The sequence below is a fragment of the Saccopteryx leptura genome, chromosome 10 (assembly GCF_036850995.1).
Source record: "Saccopteryx leptura isolate mSacLep1 chromosome 10, mSacLep1_pri_phased_curated, whole genome shotgun sequence".
Lineage (NCBI taxonomy): Eukaryota > Metazoa > Chordata > Mammalia > Chiroptera > Emballonuridae > Saccopteryx > Saccopteryx leptura.
This window is the reverse complement of record NC_089512.1, coordinates 4,900,985-4,920,349: the sequence shown is the minus strand read 5'-3', so window position 1 is coordinate 4,920,349 and position 19,365 is coordinate 4,900,985. Positions and strand designations below refer to the sequence as shown.

Sequence of the window (19,365 nt, the reverse complement as noted above, 5' to 3'; positions counted from 1 at the left end):
GGGAGCAGTGGGTAGCCACTCGCTTTGCCCCCAGCTCACCACAGCGCCATGGCCGGCCAGGGTCGGGAAGATGAGCACCCATCCGTGACGCTTTTCCGACAGTACCTGCGCATCCGCACCGTCCAGCCCAAGCCCGACTACGGTGAGAACGCAGTGGTTCCAGGGCCTGTGTTGGGGGCATCAGGGACGGGCACTCTGTTTTAAACCGAGCTCTAACTCCTGTCATCCAGCTGAGCCCCACTAGGCTACCCCAAATGGTGCCTCAATCCCTCTGGCTGGTCGGCAGCCCATCCAGGCTGTTGGAGGGACCTTCCCTGCAGAGGCTGTTCCCCTCCAAAGTTACTCCTGGTGGTAGTTTAAGAACAACTTCACTTCACTCCTCTGGGATTGGGGTGTGGGAGGGGAGACTGCAGCAGTCACATGGAAGAAGAAGCCTCCAGAAGTCTACTGGGGCTGGATAAAGACCAAAGGTCTTAGGAAGTTGAGTTTGATGGCTGGGAATTATGTGCATGGGTCCAAATTCCTGCTGTGATTTTCCACCTGGGAGATGCTGGGTGACTCTTTTTTTTTTTATTTATTCATTTTAGAAAGGGGGGGGGGGAGAGAAGGGGGGAGGAGCAGGAAGCATCAACTCCCATATGTGCCTTGACCAGGCAAGCCCAGGGTTTCGAACCAGCAACCTCAGCATTTCCAGGTCGATGCTTTATCCACTGTGCCACCACAGGTCAGGCTGGGTGACTCTTAATGTCTCTGCACCATAGTTTCCCATCTTTAAGGAAGACAATAACACCAGCTTATAACCTTGGATTTCCCACCTGTTCTTCCAAAAAGTGTCGCTGATTGACCAAAAATACCTTCCCGCTTGCGGTCAGAAATGCAGGTGTCTCTGAGGAATATGGAATTGTGTTGGGGAGGTAGCATCCCATTTTGGGGTCTGCTCCCTTCTCTGGGTGTACCCCCAAACTCTGCCTGGGCCAGGGGGGAAGCCTGGGAAGGCAGAAGCAGGCCCCAAGACTTTGTGTCCACAGGGGCTGCCACAGCCTTCCTTGAGGAGAGAGCCGGCCAACTGGGCCTGGGCTGTCAAAAAGTGGAGGTGAGCCTGGGACCAAATGTGGGGTGGGGCAGTGAGCCCGGGGCACCTCCTCACCCTGCACTGAACCTTCTTCCTCCTGGCTCTCTCCAGGTAGCACCTGGCTCCGTGGTCACCGTGCTGACCTGGCCAGGCACCAACCCCAAACTTGCCTCGCTCTTGCTCAACTCCCACACGGATGTGGTACCTGTCTTCAAGGTGTGTGGGGGGCGGGAAGGATGGGGGATAAGATGAGGCAGACCCCCAGTCGACCTCAGGGAACCCCCGGGGCTGGTCCTGGCACTGCGTGACCTCATTCGGCGTCACTCCACTCTGGCAGCCTCTGTCCAGCCACTGTTTCATGCCTGGGGTGGGACACAGAGGAGAGATGGCCGTCCCCTGCCCTCTTCAGTCCTGTCCTGTCCCCTTCACCTCCCCGTCTGTCAGTCCAACAGTGAGCCCATTAGGCAGGGCCACAGTTGAGCACAGTGGATGAATGACTGATTTGGGACCTTGGTCCCCTCTTCCCATACCTGCCCCCAGGAATACTGGAGCCATGACCCCTTTGAGGCTTTCAAGGATGCTGATGGCTACATCTATGCCAGGGGTGCCCAGGACATGAAGTGTGTCAGCATCCAGTGAGTATCCTCCATTCCCAGTCCCCTGTAGTGTCCCCACTGGCCCATTGGAATGACCCAAAATCTGGGGAGTGATTGGAGAGCCTCAAGGCCAAGAGACATGTCCTCGATGAATCCCTGATATTGGACAGGAATTTCTGCTGTCCCCATTGCATGGATGGGGAGACTGAGGCACAGGGGCTTTCCTGAATCCCCTGCCAGGCTTTGACAGTGCAGAACCCAGGGCCTACAGCTCCGCCTGCCTGTCCAAGCGTCTGGCGGCCCCCTCAGCACCTGGCTTACACCCTCCTGCCGCCCGCAGGTACCTGGAGGCTGTGAGGAGGCTGAAGGATGAAGGCCACCACTTCCCCAGAACTATCCACATGACCTTTGTGCCAGGTAAGAGTGGCTTGGGGAGGGGAACCTTTGAGGAGGGGAACCTTTCGGGAGGGCGGTGGTGTGTTGGGGGAATGACTCCCTTACCTCATGTCCTGCTGCTTTTACAGATGAGGAGATTGGGGGTCACCAAGGCATGGAGCTGTTTGTACAGCGGCCAGAGTTCAAGGCTCTGAGGGCTGGCTTTGCCCTGGATGAGGGTGAGCAGGGTAGCAGACCACCAAGAGGCCAGCAGGGTTCAGGGAGGCTGCTAGTGGGGGCTGGGCCACTCCACCCTCTGAACCCCCTTCCCTGCCTCCTTAGGCTTGGCCAACCCCTCGGACGCCTTCACTGTCTTCTACAGTGAGCGGAGCCCCTGGTGTGAGTATGGTTTGGAGGTAGAGGGTCCCTGTGAGATGGGAGACGAGGCCAGCAGGGGCAGGGCCCTGGATAGGACTGGAACCCGGGGCCTCTGCCTCCCAGTCCCTTCCTGGCTGGGCTCCTCCTTCCCAGCTTCTAAGGGCTGGCACTCGCTGGGGGCAGAAACCAGCCCTGCACTGTGTGTTCTGTGGGGGACGGAGCCCCGCCAGGGGAGCTTGGACTGAGGGGCAGATCCAGGCCCACCGTGGGGCTGAGTGCTTTCCCAGCCTCTTCCACGATGAAGGAACCCCTTCCCCCTGCGTCTCCCAGGGGTGCGGGTCACGAGCACTGGGAACCCTGGCCACGGCTCGAGATTCATCGAGGACACAGCTGCAGAGAAGCTGGTGGGTGGTGCACGGGGAAGGATTCGGGTTCCCCGAGGCTCTGTCCTGGGACCTCTCTCACATCCGTCTCGCACTCTCCTAGCACAAGGTTGTGAGCTCCGTGCTGGCTTTCCGGGAAAGGGAGAGGCTGAGGTGAGGCCGCCTGGCGTGGCCGGGTGGGAGGCCGTGCCGCACGGCAGGGACGCCGAGCCTGTGTTTTACCTCTTGTCCCCCTTGCTGCCCCTGCCCCCCACCGCAGGCTGCAGTCAGACCCCCACATGAAGCCAGGGGCCGTGACCTCTGTGAACCTGACTAAGCTAGAGGGCGGCGTGGCGTACAACGTGGTACCTGCCACTATGAGCGCCAGCTTCGACTTCCGTGTGGCACCGGATGTGGACCTGAAGGTGCCGCCTCCACCTGGGTTTGGAGGTGGGAGCCCGCGTCCTCAGTCCTGCCCTAGAGGCTCAGGGAGAGACCGAGGGGTCAGCTTATCTCCCTTCTCGTAGGCTTTCGAGAAGCAGCTGTGGGGCTGGTGCCAGGCCGCTGGCCAGGGGGTCACCTTCGAGTTTATTCAGGTATCTACCCAGTGACGGGAGTCCTGGGGCTGGGGACACCGGGCCTGCTGAGTGTACGTCACTGCAGGAGTGCGCTTGGGGCGCCTGCGCACGTCTGGGCATTGCTTTAGCTCTGAGACCCACGTGCGAGTCACCAACAAACAAGCATTAGTTGTGGAGGCCGCCATTGGGCGCTGGGGAACAGTGTAGGGAGTCAGATGACGTGGTTTAGTCCTTACGTGAGTCGAGTACTTAGTGGATAGTACTTTTATGTAAGTGTAAACATATGGTTCAGGAAAGGGTGGGACCTCGTCCTCGAGGGCCTGTAACTGAAGTATTTGACCAGAAGGTCCAGATCTATAGCCTTTGAGGAACTGAAAAAGGGCCTATGGCCGGACCGGCCAGCTGGCTACCTGGGTGAGTGTGTGCCCTGTACTGGGCACATACCCACCCTGTGAAGACAGGGCAAGGTGCCCAGGCCCTGTCCTGATCCTGCCATGCTCCTCTCCCGTCAGAAGTGGACAGAGCCCCGAGTGACAGCCACGGATGACTCAAACCCCTGGTGGGCAGCATTTAGTGGGGTCTGCAAGGACATGTGAGTGCCCGCCCTGCTCTCTTCCTTCCCTCCCTTTCAGCCACCTCCTTCCCCTGTGCCCTCCCCCGCCTGCCTCCCCATCCACTTGGCGATGCCCTCTGCAGGAACCTCACCCTGGAGCCGGAGATCTTCCCTGCCGCCACCGATAGCCGCTATCTCCGCGCGGTGAGCCGCTGGCCGCAGGGTGGGCAGCGGGGTGCCCCTGGACCTGGCCTTCCCCCTGACAGCTCCTCCTCACGCTGCAGGTGGGGGTCCCGGCTCTGGGCTTCTCCCCCATGAACCGCACACCTGTGCTGCTGCACGACCACGACGAGCGGCTGCACGAGGCGGTGTTCCTCCGGGGGATTGACATCTACACACGGCTGCTGTCCGCCCTGGCCAGCGTGCCCGCCCTGCCCAGTGACAGCTGAGCCCCACGCTCCCCAGCCCAGGAGCTTCCACGCTGACCAGTGCCGGGAAACCCTCTTCTCCTCTGCCCAACAATAAAGTCTGTGTGCAGACAGGGGCCACTGAAATCCTAACACCAAGGACACTCACGGAGCAGGGATGCTCGTTTCTCTGAGGACGCACTGTGACCACCCCCATTACACAGATGAGGAAACAGCCTGGCTCTGGGCACGTCCCCCTCACCCCATGCTGCTATGTCCTTCGACAGAGCATACCCATCCTGAACCCCCTGGCCATGTCTGTAACCCGTAACGAGCGGCCATCATTTCTGTTCTCAGCAGCCACCATGTCTAGATCTTAGTTATGGGGTCAACGATACTATTCCCCTTGAAGGGGACATCAAAACAGAGACCCTAGGGAATTACTCCCGGCTTTCTGGGAGCACATCCAGGATTCAGAACGAGGCCAGCAGGGCCCCCGCCAGGTGTGAGGCAAGAGGAGGGACAGCTGGCAAGACATGACTGCTAGCACTGTCACCTCTCAGGTTGACGGGAAGGGGGTGTGGCCCTCCTCCAGTTTGGGGAGCAGGTCACGGAGGGCCAGGAGACCTGGTACAACAGGTCAGTTCATCATAGGGTCCCCAGCACCCTGGAGAGGGATCATGGTCAGTGTGTACAGAGTGGCCCACAGGTGGGCTTCAGCCGGCCAGCCTCGCTGGGGGCCCAGGCAGTGCCAAGAGTCAGCTAGGACCCTGTGAGCTAAGTTGCTCCACTTGCTAACCTGGTCTAGTCTTGTTCTGACCTCCTGCAGCAGGAGCAGGGGTGACAGGGAAGTACGTGACCACCATGCTCGCAGGCTAGCGCTGACAGTAACAGCGCCTGCTCGTGCAGCTCCAACAAGGAGCTGGGGCCTCCCCCCCCCATGAACCCTCTCTCTGTGGCCCCTTGGTACGGTCACTGAACCCCACTTCAGACGCTGCTAGAGAGCTGCCCGAGACCACACGGCCTGCAGGTGAGGCAGTCAGGATTTGAGACTCAAGGACTTGTGTTTCCTACATGCAAAGCAGCCTCCCTGTGTAAGCTGGAGGCTGTGGGCAGCAAGCCGACTGCGACCTTAAGAAAGCCTAGTTGAGCCCTGGCCGGTTGGCTCAGCGGTAGAGCGTCGGCCTAGTGTGCGGAGGACCCGGGTTCGATTCCCGGCCAGGGCACACAGGAGAAGCGCCCATTTGCTTCTCCACCCCTCCGCCGCGCTTTCCTCTCTGTCTCTCTCTTCCCCTCCCGCAGCCGAGGCTCCATTGGAGCAAAGATGGCCCGGGCGCTGGGGATGGCTCTGTGGCCTCTGCCTCAGGCGCTAGAGTGGCTCTGGTCGCAACATGGAGACGCCCAGGATGGGCAGAGCGTCGCCCCTGGTGGGCGTGCCGGGTGGATCCCGGTCGGGCGCATGCGGGAGTCTGTCTGTCTCTCTCCCCGTTTCCAGCTTCAGAAAAATGGAAAAGAAAAAAAAAAAAAAAAAAAAGAAAGCCTAGTTGAAACACCTGAGATGGGGGTCCGGCCTCCCCCTTTAAGACAAGCAGGATAAGTGGGGAGAGGGCAGAGGAGACCTGTCCTAGGGACTGGAGCCCAGACCACACTTTGAAGGCTGTTTGATCTGGTGACCTCAGGCTGGATCAAATCACCTTTGGGACACAAAACTCCTGGTCCCTGTCTAGATCCCAGCTCCTATATGACACCACCAGCGGGTAAGGGGCAGCTGGTCACCACGGCGCATGTCAGTCAAGACCTAGCAGCCCAGCTCTGGCAAACTAAACCCTCCTGGGGCCCCGCATGGACTGTCTGGGTTCCAAGGCTACTTCCATCCCTTCATAGCTGTGACCTTGAACAAGTCTCCTTCCCAGGGAAACAGGTAGTAGGAGACCCTATACCCTGGGTGGCAACACCCTGGCATAACAAACCCTTTTTGAGCCTCCCAAGTGCCCAAGGTTGGACCACAAGTTACGTGACCACCATGCTCCAGGCTGGTTTCGAGGATTAGCAGTAACTTGTACGAGGTGAATTATGGGCAGCAGCAAGATGACATGGATGTCCTGTTGCAACATGGCAGGCGATAAAAGTCGTAGGTGGGACGGCTGGCTGGCCGGGCGCTGGGGCTGACCCACTCCTGATAATGGGAAAATGCCTACATCCCTGCCAGGCGTTTTTAACTTATTGTGTTGGTTTCAAGTATCCTGCTCAATATAACAGGGGCAGGGCAAGGGTCCTGTTCCAGGAACCAGGACTCAGTGGGGGGTATAGGGCACGGGTCAACCAGACCATCTTGGGAGATAAACAGCTATTTGATTAACCTGGATCTAGCTTGTAGCCTGGCAGCAGTCACGTCACGGAAGTCTCCACACCCCACCACCCACGACTGGCTCCCATGCTCCCCTCCTCCTGCAGGTGCCCCGAGTAGTCAGCCAGGGCCTTCAGTAGCAGGAAGGCAGCTCATCTGATTACCAATTGCCCTCACTGGAGACACAGTCCACAGCAACAACATAGACATCTGCCAGAAAACTGGCGGATTAAAAGAAGCAGTCCAAGCTGTCAGGGAAGGAGGAAGAGGGGATGAGATCAAAGAAAGGGAAGGGATTAGCTAACATCATATATACATAACACATACATACAGTACAGACAACAGGGTAGCGTGTAGGGTGCGGGGGCACGGGGCAGGGGGGAATGAGAGTGGAAAGAGACGGCCATGGAGGGCACCGTGGGGTGTGTACAGGTTGTTATATTGAGCAGGATACTTGACACCAACACAAAAAAAACAAAGAAGCAATCCAAGTATTAGTAACAATGTTTTCTGCCCAATTCCCCAGGAAGCCTGGGCTTGGTGTTGGATCACCGGGGTGGGGCATTTACCTGAGATTTCACATGTTAGCAAAGGAGATCTGGTATAAAAAACAACATCCAGTTTGGATGATGGCACAGGGCCTCCCTGTAACCAGATGCCACAAGAAGAGCGGAAGACAGGTCAGAAAGCCAAGCATTTCTAGGGACTGGAATTGGGAGATGTGACTGTAGCCGCAGCCTTGGGAATCTGGCCAGGCTGTGTAAACCACACGTGTTAGCTGGCAGAGGTGGTTTTCTGTCGTGAGACGAACAGGAAGGCAGGATATGCCAGCCCAGGACACCTACCTCCTCCTTTCAACAGTGCACATCCCAGTCCACACGCAGTGTGTCTCTGTGGGTCCCAAATGCATTAGGGTGACAGGCTCCCAGTAGGGACTGGGCAGTTCCTCCCCACCCAGGGGCAGGAAGTAACTGCCCCAACTGGTGGAACATCCCATTGCAGATTCCAGTCCATAGGTCCAATTCCAGAGACGATAGGGCTTGGTGTCCTCATTATCACGACCAAGCCACAGTCAACCCTTTCAGAATGGCCCAGCTGCCAGTACACAGGGTCAGGCCAAGGTTCAGGCATGATGACCAACCAGGCCGCTCTTGACTCAGCCCACTGGCTACCGTTTCCATCCAGAGTATCAGTAGATGGGTGAGTGGCGACTGCCACCCAGGTGGGTGGGCTACCCCGGCTCCAGCCATCTGTGTGCCTGGCTCTGGTTGAACTTCCCACTCTTTGCAGACAGCAGGGCCTGACACCAGGACAGGGGAGGAGCCCACGGAGGTCGTATGTATTCAGAGGGCCTCATAGCTGCTGCCCCTCTAGACACAGCCCGTCTCTGCTGCAGGTGGGCAGGCCATGTAGTCTGCATGGGAGTTTGAGCTGGCCAGGGGCTGGCCGGGGCGGTAGGGGGGAGTGTCTGGTCGATCCACCCTTGCTGGCAAGTTCTTACTCTGGCTCCTCTCTCTGGGGGTACCTGACCTCTGCCCCCCTCCAGAGTGAGGACCACAACCCCCAGGGCACTCACTTCTTTTGCTGTGCTGCCCTGCCCATCCTTCTGGGGTTACCGAGACATCTGGTTCAATGCTAGGAGAAATGCTAGGAGATCCCGAGAGCTTGCATCTGCTTGACTTGTGTTTGTGCTCAGGGGCAGCCTGTTGTCCAGCCCCACAATCCCCTTGTGTCAAACGGGTATAAAAATTTACCAATACCCCAGAATTCCCACCAAAGCCTGTATATACTGCTTTTACATTTTTGGTATAGGGGAGGTTTGCACTTTTTCTCTGACAACCTCAGGGAAAACAGTCTTACCTGACCACTGGGCTCCCAGAAACTTTTACTGCAGCGCCCGGGCCTTGAATGTCCTGTGGCTCACCGGCTGTCCTCCCAAGGTGGTCCAGGAGAGCCTGCCAGGCTTTCCACAGCCAAGGCAAATGTTCACAGCACCAGCGTCCACCAAAGCAGTGGCTATTTCTGGGGGACCAATTATTGGTGAGTTCCATAAACAGCTTCTGGTAGCCTTCAATTAAGGGCAATCTTGGCCTTCATCCTATACTTGGGAAGGGGGGAGGCACCCAGGCAGCATAAAACTATAGATGGCCTCTCTTGCTCCACATGTCTGATGGGATAGCTGAGGGTATAGGACAAAATTGTTTAGCCCTTAAAGCCTTCCATAATCCTTACTGAATCAGGTTGACAATCAACTTTTTAATATTCATGCCCTCATTAGCTGATTCTTGTATGTGCCCTGACCAGCAAACCCACAACCTTGGCATTATCGGGATACCCTAACCAACTGAGCTACCCAGCCAGGGCTGATCCATCTTTATTCTCCGGGTGCCTGAGGAAGCATCTGGGTTAGCCTCCAGGTCCTTTCTTTCCCCCTGCCCTTTGCCCTCCAATCCCGAGCTTCCGCCTTCTCCACGGCTCTGACATGAAGACCAGTTGGTTTCCCCAAGATCTGCACGTGGCAATCCTACCACAGGGCTCAGTGCAGAGCTCAGCGTTCAGTACTGTGTACTAGAGGCTGTACACAAAACCTTTTGCTTTCATTCCTGCTGCAAAGTGACCTGGTCAGGCGGCTCAAACACTGGGGCAGAGACTGCTTGGTGCTGGCCCCACTCCCAAGAAATCTGGGGACCACTGCAGACTTTCAGGGCCCACCTTGCCCCAGAAGATCTCCCCCATTTGGCCAGGCCTCCCTGCAGGGCAGAATGATCCAATCTGTATGTGATGTGACAGTCACATCATGGCAATCTCTCAGTACCCAGGGCACCCAGCACACCCACACCACCAGGGCAGTGAATGCTGGCCAGGTCCTAAGAATAGCCTCAGCTGGGAACACTTCATGCCCCAACGCAACTAGTTCTTCAGCGGACTCTCTTCCCTTCCTGCTGTATAGGTGTCAAAACCCAACCAGGGTATTTGGGGATCCTCTCTTTCCTCACCAGCCTGCCCCCAACCTCTCCAAATGACTAGGTAGGCCTCCTTCTTTCATGCCGGAGCACCACCACCTCTGAAGCCCATCCACACACACAACCTACCAGCCAAAAGGACTAAACTCTTCTACCACAGAAAACAGAGGTACCAACCCCACCCGAACCCTAGTCCCAGCCCTAGGATCATAGACACAAGCTGACACCATCGAATCCTGCCTCAGGTTTATTTGTACAAACAGAAAAGGACACCAGCTCCACACAGACAGCAGCCCAGGGGTCACACCAGTCCTTCTGTCCTCACATAAGCAGCCAGAGACTTCTACTGAGGAGCCTTTGTGGGGGCCTGGGCACCTTTGGGAGCCAGAGCCTGGGCACCTTTGGGAGCTGGAGCTTGGGCACCTTTGGGAGCCGGAGCCTGGGCACCTTTGGGAGCTGGAACTGGAGCTCCTTTGGAAGTTGGAGCCGGAGCTGCAGCTTGAGCAGCAGCCTGAGCCGCAGGCTGGGGCTTGGTCTGAGCCTTGGTCTGAGCCTTGGCCTTGGCCTTTGGCCGGGAAAGCCTGAGACCCTTGGCGATGCGGGCACGAGCCCGTTTCCCGAGCTTGGGGTGAGCGATGTAGGCGAGTCGGCTGAGCTTGCGACTGCCGCCCTTGGGGATCTTGCGCTTGACCTCCTTGGGCTTGACAAGGGCCTTGATGGCCTCAGCACGTGCAGTCATGGCCTTGGCGTTGTTGGCCTGCATCTTCTTCAGGCCTTTCTTGTTGTGCTTCTTGGCAAAGCGCATGTTCCGCAGGAACTTGGGGTCTACCTAGAAGGCAGGAAAGATGCAGGCGCCTCCAAGTTCAGCATGCAGGGAACCCCTAGTCACCCCTAGTGCCCCTCTCTGTGGCGGTACCCAGGAAACTACTGGGCTCCAGCCACAGTCTACTGGAAGCTTGGATAGCATCAAATCAACTTTAAACATCCAACCACAGAAACTTATCTGCAGAGAAACTCAAGCTACCACCCCAGAAACTAATATTCCACTCTGCTAGTGCTATATACAAACCACACTCTCGGGCCACATGCCCAGAGCCCAGCAGAGCTCAAATGCCGGTACAGAAGACATGAAGGCTGCCCTCCACCCCCCAACCTCAGACTGAAGGGCTTCAGTTTCCCGCAGCAGGGCTATGGCAGAGGTCCGAAACACCCTCAGGGCCACCTTGCCCCCTTAAGAGGAAGGGATTAGGTTAAATCCCAAGCCCAATACCACAGAGCCACAGCAAATGTGACCCAGACACGGAAATCAAGGCTCAGAGGTTTAACGATTTGCCCCACAGATCACAAACCAAGGGCACAGGGAGGAGCCGAGGGAAGACAGGGCTCAGTTCCCCTCAGACCCTACAGCCCCCGTCTTAGAGCTAATCCTCAGAACTCCCCGACACAGGAAAGGAAGCCGTTCCCAAGCCCAGCACTGGGTCAGATCAAGGTCCTACGGCTGGTCAGTGTGGAACAGACAGCTCATAAGGTGTGCAGAACATAACAGGCCTTTCCTCCTCTTGAAATCCAGGCAAAAGCTGGCTGGGCCAAGAAACAGTAAGCTTCGGGAGGCCAGGTAAACCGACGGTCAGTTAATAACGGTGCTCAGGAAGATGGTGGAACTGGAAACAGCTCCAGGACAGGCCCTGATGGGGCAGATGGAGCCCGACAGCCTCATTTCCGTGTGATTCCCTGTACACACTTACCCCTTTAAGAGATTCGTATCTTTGTGACCGGGGTTTCTTGATGCCGTTTCTGTGCCATTTTCGGGCTGTGGGCAGGAAAAAAAAAAAGTCAAAATAAGACCACTCAGCGTCGCGGCTGCGGAGCCCGGGAGAACCGTTACTTCCCAGAGTGGGTCCTCTTGACACAAGGGAAACCCTTTACCGCTGAGGTCAAAGCACTGTGGGTAGCTCGGTGGACCCCTGGCTTCTACATCTACAACCCCAAAGGTTAACAGTGGCTAAAACCACAATCAGCCCCAAAACTACAGCAGAAAGGGGCTCCCTTGCCCTAACCCGCCCATCCCTAATCCTTGCCAGGCTCTGGGGCGTGAGACGGCGGCTGGGCCAGAGGAACTTACACTGGTTGTGCGTGGTGTGGTTCTTGGACTTGGCCATATCTCTACCTGGAGGGCGAGAGCGGAGGTCAGGGCTGCGGGCTCGCCGGGCTGGGCCTACGTCTGCCGCCCTGATCTGGAAGAACGTGGGGCCAGAAGCCCGAACAAGAGTGCAGCACAGCGGCCTTGCATCGGCGGCCTCGACTCCCTCTGCAGGACGCGACTGCAGTACCCACAAACTCAGGTAAGCATGCTCCGAACCCGACGTTCCCGCCGCCGAGTTGCTTTCTGCCCCCAATTCCGAGTTCTCCCCGACCCATCCGCTCCTCGACAACCCACGAACAGCACCCCCGCCTCGCGGCCTCTGCTGCCCACAGCTAGGCAGCCAACTCCCTGTCCTCCCTTGGGTTTGCGCCCCATCGCCGACAGGGAGTCGCGGATGGCCTCGGATTTCGCGCGGCCAACACTCACCAAAGCCGGCAGCTGCCGAAACGCCTGCAGCCGGAAGAGAAAGAGGGAGGCCGCGGTGCAGCACCGGAAATGCAGTCGTCGAGACCGAAAGGTACTACTGAAAAAGCTTCCCCTAGTGCCAGAAAGAAAGGTTCCTAAGGCCGGGAGTGCATGAGTCAGATGGGGCGGTGCTACGAGCTTGGCCCCGCCCCCATTGTTCTTGCGCTCCCCCTCTCCCTTCTCCTTTTCCACCTGAACCAGCTTCTCCGGCCTAGGTCTTATTAAAGGCCTGAGAGTAGAGGGAGTCTTTGAGCGATGTATTAGGCAGGGAGTGAAAGGTTTATGTTCTTTAAAAAGTACCCCTGGCGAGAACATTTGAGATCTCGCTCCTCGATGTTGTTTTTCTCAAATAAACTTTTTTTTATCTTTTTTTTTTTTTTACAGAGACAGAGAGAGTCAGAGAGAGGAACAGATAGGGACACACATACAGGAAGGGAGAGAAATAAGAAGCATCAATTCTTTGTTGTGGCTCCTTGGTTGTTCATGGATTGCTTTCTCATACGTGTCTTGATGGGGGGGGGGCTACAGCAGAGTGAGTGACCCGTTGCTCAAGCCCACACTCAAGCTGGCGACCTTGGGGTTTTGAACCTGGGTCCTCTGCATCCCATTCTGATGCTCTATCCACCGCGCCACCGCCTGGTCAGGCTCAGATAAACTCTTATAAAAATTAGGGTCTCATTTTAGACCATAAGTCTCACACACACACACAGACACACAGACACACAGAGACACACATACACACACACATTAAAACCCTGGCAAGGCAGCTCAGCTGGTTAGAGAATCATTCACATGTCAAGGTTGCCAGTTTAATCCTCAGCCAGGGCACACATAAGAATTAACCAATGAAAAATGTCAACCTGGAACACTGAGGTCACTGGTTTGAAACCCTGGGCTTGCCCGGTCAAGGCACATGTAGGAGTTGATGCTTCCTGCTCCTCCCCACTTCTCTCTCTCTCTCTCTCTCTCCTCTCTAAAATGAAAAAATAAAGTCTTAAATTCATTAAAAAAAAAGAAGAAAGAAAAAGAAAGGAGCCTGACCAGGTGGTGGCGCAGTGGATAGAGCGTTGGACTGGGATGCAGAGGACCCAGGTTCGAGACCCCAAGGTCACCAGTTTGAGTGTGGGCTCATCTGGTTTGAGCAAAAGCTCACCAGCTTGAGCCCAAGGTCTCTGGCTCGAGCAAGGGGTTACTCGGTCTGCTGAAGGCCTGCGGTCAAAGCACATATGAGAAAGCCATCAATGAACAACTAAGGTGTTGCAACGAAAAACTGATGATTGATGCTTCTCATCTCTCTCGGTTCCTGTCTGTCTGTCCCTATCTATCCCTCTCTCTGACTCTCTCTCTCTTTAAAAAAAAAAAAAAAAAAAAAGTTGGCTTAAAACAAATAACCAATGAGTGCATAAATAAGTGGGGCAACATATCAGCGTTTTTCTCTCTCTCTCTCTCTCTCTCTTTCTGTCCTCCTTGTTCCTTTCCCTCTCCCTCAAACCAGTTTTTTAAAAAAGTGAACACTAGCCTGTGGTGGCGCAGAGCAGAGAGCGCTGACCTGGAACGCTGAGATCACTGGCTTGAAACCCTGGGCTTGCCCGGTCAAGGCACATACGACAAGCAATCAATCAGTGAACAACTAAAGTGAAGCAACTATTAATTGATATTTCTCACTCCCTGTCCTTCTCTCTCCTCTCTCTGTAAAATCAACAAATAAAATCTTAAAAAAAAAAAAAAAAGAATGCTAGACATGAGGATGGGCTCCAAGGGAGGGCCAAGATGAAGGGAAGTGACCATTCTCGGGGTACTGGGTCCCCTCAGTCCTGCAGTTCCAGGGAGACAGGGGTCACCAGTGTGCTAAGATAAGAGAGGCCATGTGGCCTGACCAGGTGGTGGCTCAGTGGATAGAGCATCGGACTGGGATGCGGAAGACCCAGGTTCGAGACCCCGAGGTCGCCAGCTTGAGCATGGGCTCATCTGGTTTGAGCAAAAATTCACCAGCTTGGACCCAAGGTCACTGGCTCAAGCAAGGGGTTGCTCGGTCTGCTGAAGGCCTGCGGTCAAGGCACATATGAGAAAGCAATCAATGAACAATTAAGGTGTCGCAATGCGCAACAAAAAACTAATGATTGATGCTTCTCATCTCTCCGTTCCTGTCTGTCTGTCCCTGTCTATCCCTCACTCTGTCTCTGTAAAAAAAAAAAAGAGAGAGAGAGAGAGAGAGGCCATGTGTAATTATCAGAATCAGAAGCAGGGTATTTTACCAGAGATAGTGAGCTCCCTGATACAAGGGGTGTGCAAGTAGCGGTTGAGTTGCTGGGTGGAGAATTGAAAAATAAACTTAATTTTTTTAATTTTAGTGAGTGGAGGGGAGGCAAGACAGACTCTGCATGAGCCCCAACTGGTATCCACCCAGCAAGCCCACTAGGGGGCGATGCTCTACCCATCTGGGGCGTTGTTTCCTTGCAACCTGAGCCATTTTTTAGTGCGTGAGGCAAGGCCATGGAGCCATCCTCAGAGCTAGAGGCCAACTCCCTCAAGCTAATTGAACCATGGCTGCTGGAGAGAGAAAAGAAAAGAGAAAGAGAGAGAGAGAGAGAGAGAAGGGTAGAAGAAGCAGATGGTCACTTCTCCTGTGTGCCCTGACAAGGAATCGAACCCAGGACATCCACATGCTGAGCCGACGCTCTCTCCACTGAGCAAACCAGCCAGGGCCAAATAAACTCTTAAGTTCACGTCCCTCCAAGAGATGGGATTCAGTGGGCAGCATGGGATGCCAGACTGGAGCCCAGGATCTGTCTGGAAGAGAGAGGAAGTTTGGGTAGGGGCTTGGAGACGCAGCGGTCGAGTATGCCTCACAGCTCAGGCCTCTGGGATTTTCCCTCTGGGGGGTCACCTGGCCCAGGAGGGACGGGGTGTCCACAGCGGGAATGTGAGCCTGTCGTCCACATGGGGGCAGCATTGGACCAAGGATGGAGAGAAGCTCACAGGTGGGGAAGCTCCCCTCTTGCAGGAAGCCATGGGACCCTCCCTGACCTCTCACTTCCCACTTCTCACACCCATCCTCCCACTCCCCTATCTAAGGATCCAGCTGCTGCCTGCCCATTCTCAGCAGGCTCTCTGGGGTAGGCTGGGTCTCCTCTGGCTCCAAGCTCTTGGTAGTGGTGGGGTATTTGGTGGAGGGGAGGATGTCTTCCCCTAGAGGGGTTCAGAGCAGAGCCACAGGAGCCTGTGGGTACCCCTGGCTACATCCCCTGCCGGTCCACCCCTTACCAGACGCCATGTCTGTTGGGAGTTAAAAGTACAGATTGTAACATCAGAGACTTGGGTTCAAATTCTGGCACTCGGCCCTGGCCGGTTGGCTCAGTTGTAGAGTGTCGGCCTGGCGTGCGGAGTCCCGGGTTCGATTCCCGGCCAGGGCACACAGGAGACGCGCCCATCTGCTTCTCCACCCCTCCCCCTCTGCTTCCTCTCTGTCTCTCTCTTCCCCTCCCGCAGCCAGGCTCAATTGGAGCAAAGATGGCCCGGGCGCTGGGGATGGCTCTGTGGCCTCTGCCTCAGACGCTAGAGTGGCTCTGGTCGCGACAGAGCGATGCCCCAGATGGGCAGAGCATCGCCCCCTGGTGGGCGTGCCGGGTGGATCCCGGTCGGGCGCATGCGGGAGTCTGTCTGACTGCTTCTCCGTTTCCAGCTTCAGAAAAATACAAAAAAAAAAAAAAAAATGAATTCTGACACTCACCAGCGGTGTGACTTCGCCTTGCTGAGCCTCAGTTTCCTCTTTTGTAACAGTGGGAAAAGACTGATCCTGAACGGGCAGGAAGCAGACAGCCCGCTTCCCTCCACCCCAGCCTGGCTGTGCACTGGAGAGACACACAGCAGCCTTGGGAGGTGGTGGGGTCCTCATCACCCTATTTCAAGATGGAAAGATGGAGGCCTGGGGCATGACTTGCTAGAGGTTCCACAGCCAAACGGAGAGGTGAGGTTGTGGGGGGAAGCCCTGTGACACTAACCACCAGGTGACTGGGGAGAAACCGCTGGCCCCTACGGCCAACAGATGCCCAGATTGGGGTGTTCTCTGTGCTGCCTCTGAAGGGAGGGACGGAGTAGGTGGGCTTGGGAGGGGAGAGACAGGGCAGCACTGCCCACCTGAGCAGCTCTCCACACTCCCACTCCTGTCCCTGGGGTGAAAAGCACGTACCAGGGCTAAGGAGACCCCTTTCTCACCAAGAGCCTCGGAACAGGAAGGATGAAGCAGAGAGCTGGGAAGCGCCCCTTCCCTTCCCCTCCCCAACAGCCACGCGGAGTCAGCGATGTTAGTGTTGTAGGTGCCGCCACGCGGAGTCAGCGATGTTAGTGTTGTAGCAGCGGCAGCCCCTCCAGCTCCCCTTCTCCTTGGTCCCTGTGCTGCCTGGATACACCTCTCACCTACACCTGCTCACCCTCCCAGCCCAGGATAAGAGAGGCTGGCGTGAGGGAGCCCAGGCTGGACCCCAGGACTGCCTCACCTGGGGATCAGACGGAAGATTCTTTTTTTTTAAGTGAGAGGAAAAGACATAAAGAGACAGACACCCACATGCGCCCCGACCGGGATCTACCCGGCAATGCCCGTCTGGGGCCAATGCTCGGAATCAACTGAGCTATCCTCAGCACCTGAGACCGATGCTCAAATCAATCGAGCCACATTGACTGCAAGAGGGGAAGAGAGAGAAAAGGAGGAGAGGAAGCAGATGGTCACCTTTCACGTGTGCACTGACTGGGGATTGAACCCAGGATGTCTGCACACCAGGTCGATGCCCTATCCACTGAGCAGACCAGCCAGGCAGATAGAAAATTCTTGAACGGGGAGAAGGCAGGATGGAGAGGCCTTCGGAAGAATTCTGAGTGAACAAGGGGACTGCCATCTCCTTAAGATCTCAGGCCCCCAACTCTCACAGTCCTCACTCTCTGCCAAGAGACAGAGGCTGCAACCCAGGAGTCCCCCTCAGAGTTGAGACGAGCAGGACTGGGGCGGGAGCCTTGAACACCATCCAGTCCCCTCTCTGAGCCTCTGGGTGTGGAAACTGAGGGCTGGAGATGAGAGGGGATTCGCCCAAGGGCACACAGGGAGGCTGTGCCAAAGTCAGGGTGGGAACCAGGGAGGTAGGGGGGGTATCCTTGCTGTTGGGCTGAGGGACAGGCAATGAAGGTTACAGGAGGGTTACACCCCACGGTGGAGGAGGGCCAGGGAAGGCTCTTGGCTTGCCCTTGTCGGCTCCCCATTTAGGGCTTCAGGAACCCCACCCCCAAGCCCCAGGACCTCATGGATTGAGTGAGGGAGGAGGAGGCCTGGTCCTGTTTAGTGAGGCACAAGGGACATCACAGGAGCACAAAGGAGCGGGTGACCCAAGAAGGGGCACAGTCAGGAGGGCTGGGACCTTAAAGGTCCCACCGAGTGCCTCCTGAACAAGAGCTTGTGGCCATAAGCAATGGGTTTGGGTTTTTCAAGCTGTGTACAATTGGGCACATCAGCCAACTTCCCAAGGGCTGCCCCTCACTCTCCCTGCACCCATGCCCCGTGTAAAACAGGCTCAGCCACCCAGGCTGGAGGAGACTCCCCAAAGCAGCAGAAAGAAAGGGGGGACCCCTGGCACCACCTGGCAGAGCTTGAAACCCCTTATGACTGCTGGGCCAGGGCTGCCGCCATGATCACCTGGAGTGCCCACTGTGCTTAGAGCCTGGGGTTGGGGGGGGAAGCACCCCCGAGACCCAGAACAGAGATGGGTCCATCCGGGCCGGGAGCCTCTGAGGACTGGAAGAGGAACCTGGACACCCTGCTGGGAGAGGAGGCATGTGGCTGGGTCTGTGCTCCCCGAGGCTCTGTGGATTGGAAGAGGAACCTGGACACCCTGCTGGGAGAGGCGGCAGGTGGCTGGGTCTGTGCTCCCCAGCTCTGTGGCACTGGGCCACAGCTGATCGGGCCTCCCTGAGCTGTCACTGTACCCCCAGAGGCCTGGCCTGCTGTGGGTGTCCTTCCCTGCGCTCAGCCTGGGTCCGGCGTGGTGGTGGGGAGCACAACACCCTCCTGGGGCGGGGAGCCTGGAAGCTCCGCGTTAGTCCCAGCTGCCCCTCGCCCCTCCTCACGCCCTCAGAGCGGCCTCTCTTGTTAATCCCACAGGGCAGACAGGGACACCGACATTCAGAAAAGTGCAGTGACTTGCCCATGGTCACCCAGTTTCTTCTCCTCAGCCAAGGCAAGGCCACTCCCAGACGCTCTTCTGGGTTTGAAGTCGGCCTGAGACGCTCACACTGATGACAGGCGGGAAGAAGAGGGCACTGGCTCCCCTGAGGAGGGACCCTCGGGTGGGGTGTGCCAGGCAGCGGGCGGGGGCCTACCTCATTCCCCCAGTACACTCACTGGTCCCTCTGCCCTGCCGTGTGTCCTCCCCACACTCTTCGTTAGCTGGCCGGCACATTCTGCAGCACTGTCCGTCCATCTCCTGGCGAGAGGTGGGGAGCATGTCCCAGATCCCGCCTTGACCCTGGGAGACCGTGACTCACACAGTCCCTCAGCACAAGAGGAGGAGGCGGGCGCTACCTACTTGGCAGCTTGCGGAGAGGCTTGAGGGGCCCGTTTGCGCCAAGCACCTACCAAGGCCTGGCCGGCAGTCTCTGTCGCGCCCACAGCCTTCCTCAACAGCCAGAGGGCGGGGCCGGCAATATAAGGTCCTTCCCCAGCCCCCAAATCTCTGGAGGCTGCCCACTGCCAAGGTGCCCTGCCCAGAGGGAATGGGAGACTGGGGAGACCCCCTCCCCGTGCTGTCCTCTCTGCGGGGCAGGGGTGGCGGGGACAGGGCCCCGAGAGGGCTGCTGAGTGTGGCGGTGAGGGCCATGCGGGACCCCGGCCGCCCCCAACAACCTGGCCCCGGCGGGCGAGGGGATCCAGCCGGTGAGAGGCCCCGCTGCTGGCCCCGCGGTCTCAGCGCCCGCTGCCCGCCTGGCACAGAGCCCTGGCAGCGCTGCTTGTAATCAATCGTTTTCCCGTTTTCCGCAAGCAGCTCCCGGAGGCGCGGGGGCGGCTTCCCCTTGACTCGTGTCTCCTGGAGGAGGCGGCTTGGCTAAAAATAACTGGAATTACCGCGCACCCGCCCCAGCGCGG

General features: G+C 57.1%; 2 protein-coding genes across 4 annotated transcripts; one reads left to right on the top strand and one right to left on the bottom strand.

Annotated features, from left to right (window-relative positions):
* The first annotated feature begins 39 nt into the window (after positions 1–39).
* On the top strand, positions 40–4,677 carry ACY1 (aminoacylase 1). The gene is made up of 14 exons (XM_066351919.1): positions 40–142; positions 1,029–1,093; positions 1,184–1,288; positions 1,613–1,707; positions 2,009–2,085; positions 2,193–2,282; positions 2,386–2,442; positions 2,752–2,825; positions 2,908–2,957; positions 3,064–3,208; positions 3,311–3,379; positions 3,874–3,953; positions 4,058–4,118; positions 4,199–4,677. Exons 1-14 carry the CDS (start codon positions 49–51, stop codon positions 4,361–4,363), a joined length of 1,227 nt encoding a protein of 408 aa, XP_066208016.1. The 5' UTR covers positions 40–48; the 3' UTR covers positions 4,364–4,677.
* Positions 4,678–9,862: 5,185 nt separating this feature from the next.
* RPL29 (ribosomal protein L29) lies at positions 9,863–12,307 on the bottom strand. 3 transcript variants are annotated; one of them, XM_066351312.1, is made up of 5 exons: positions 12,201–12,293; positions 11,754–11,952; positions 11,377–11,441; positions 10,055–10,460; positions 9,863–10,006 (listed from the first exon to the last, which is right to left on the bottom strand). In XM_066351312.1, the coding sequence occupies exons 2-5, from the start codon at positions 11,788–11,790 to the stop codon at positions 9,975–9,977; spliced, it is 540 nt and encodes a 179-aa protein (XP_066207409.1). In that variant the 5' UTR covers positions 11,791–11,952; positions 12,201–12,293; the 3' UTR covers positions 9,863–9,974. The 3 variants fall into 3 exon arrangements, with proteins under 3 accessions (XP_066207409.1, XP_066207408.1, XP_066207407.1); XM_066351311.1 differs by having other exon boundaries at positions 9,863–10,460; positions 11,754–11,798; positions 12,201–12,307; XM_066351310.1 differs by having other exon boundaries at positions 9,863–10,460; positions 12,201–12,292.
* Between the last annotated feature and the right edge of the window lie 7,058 nt (positions 12,308–19,365).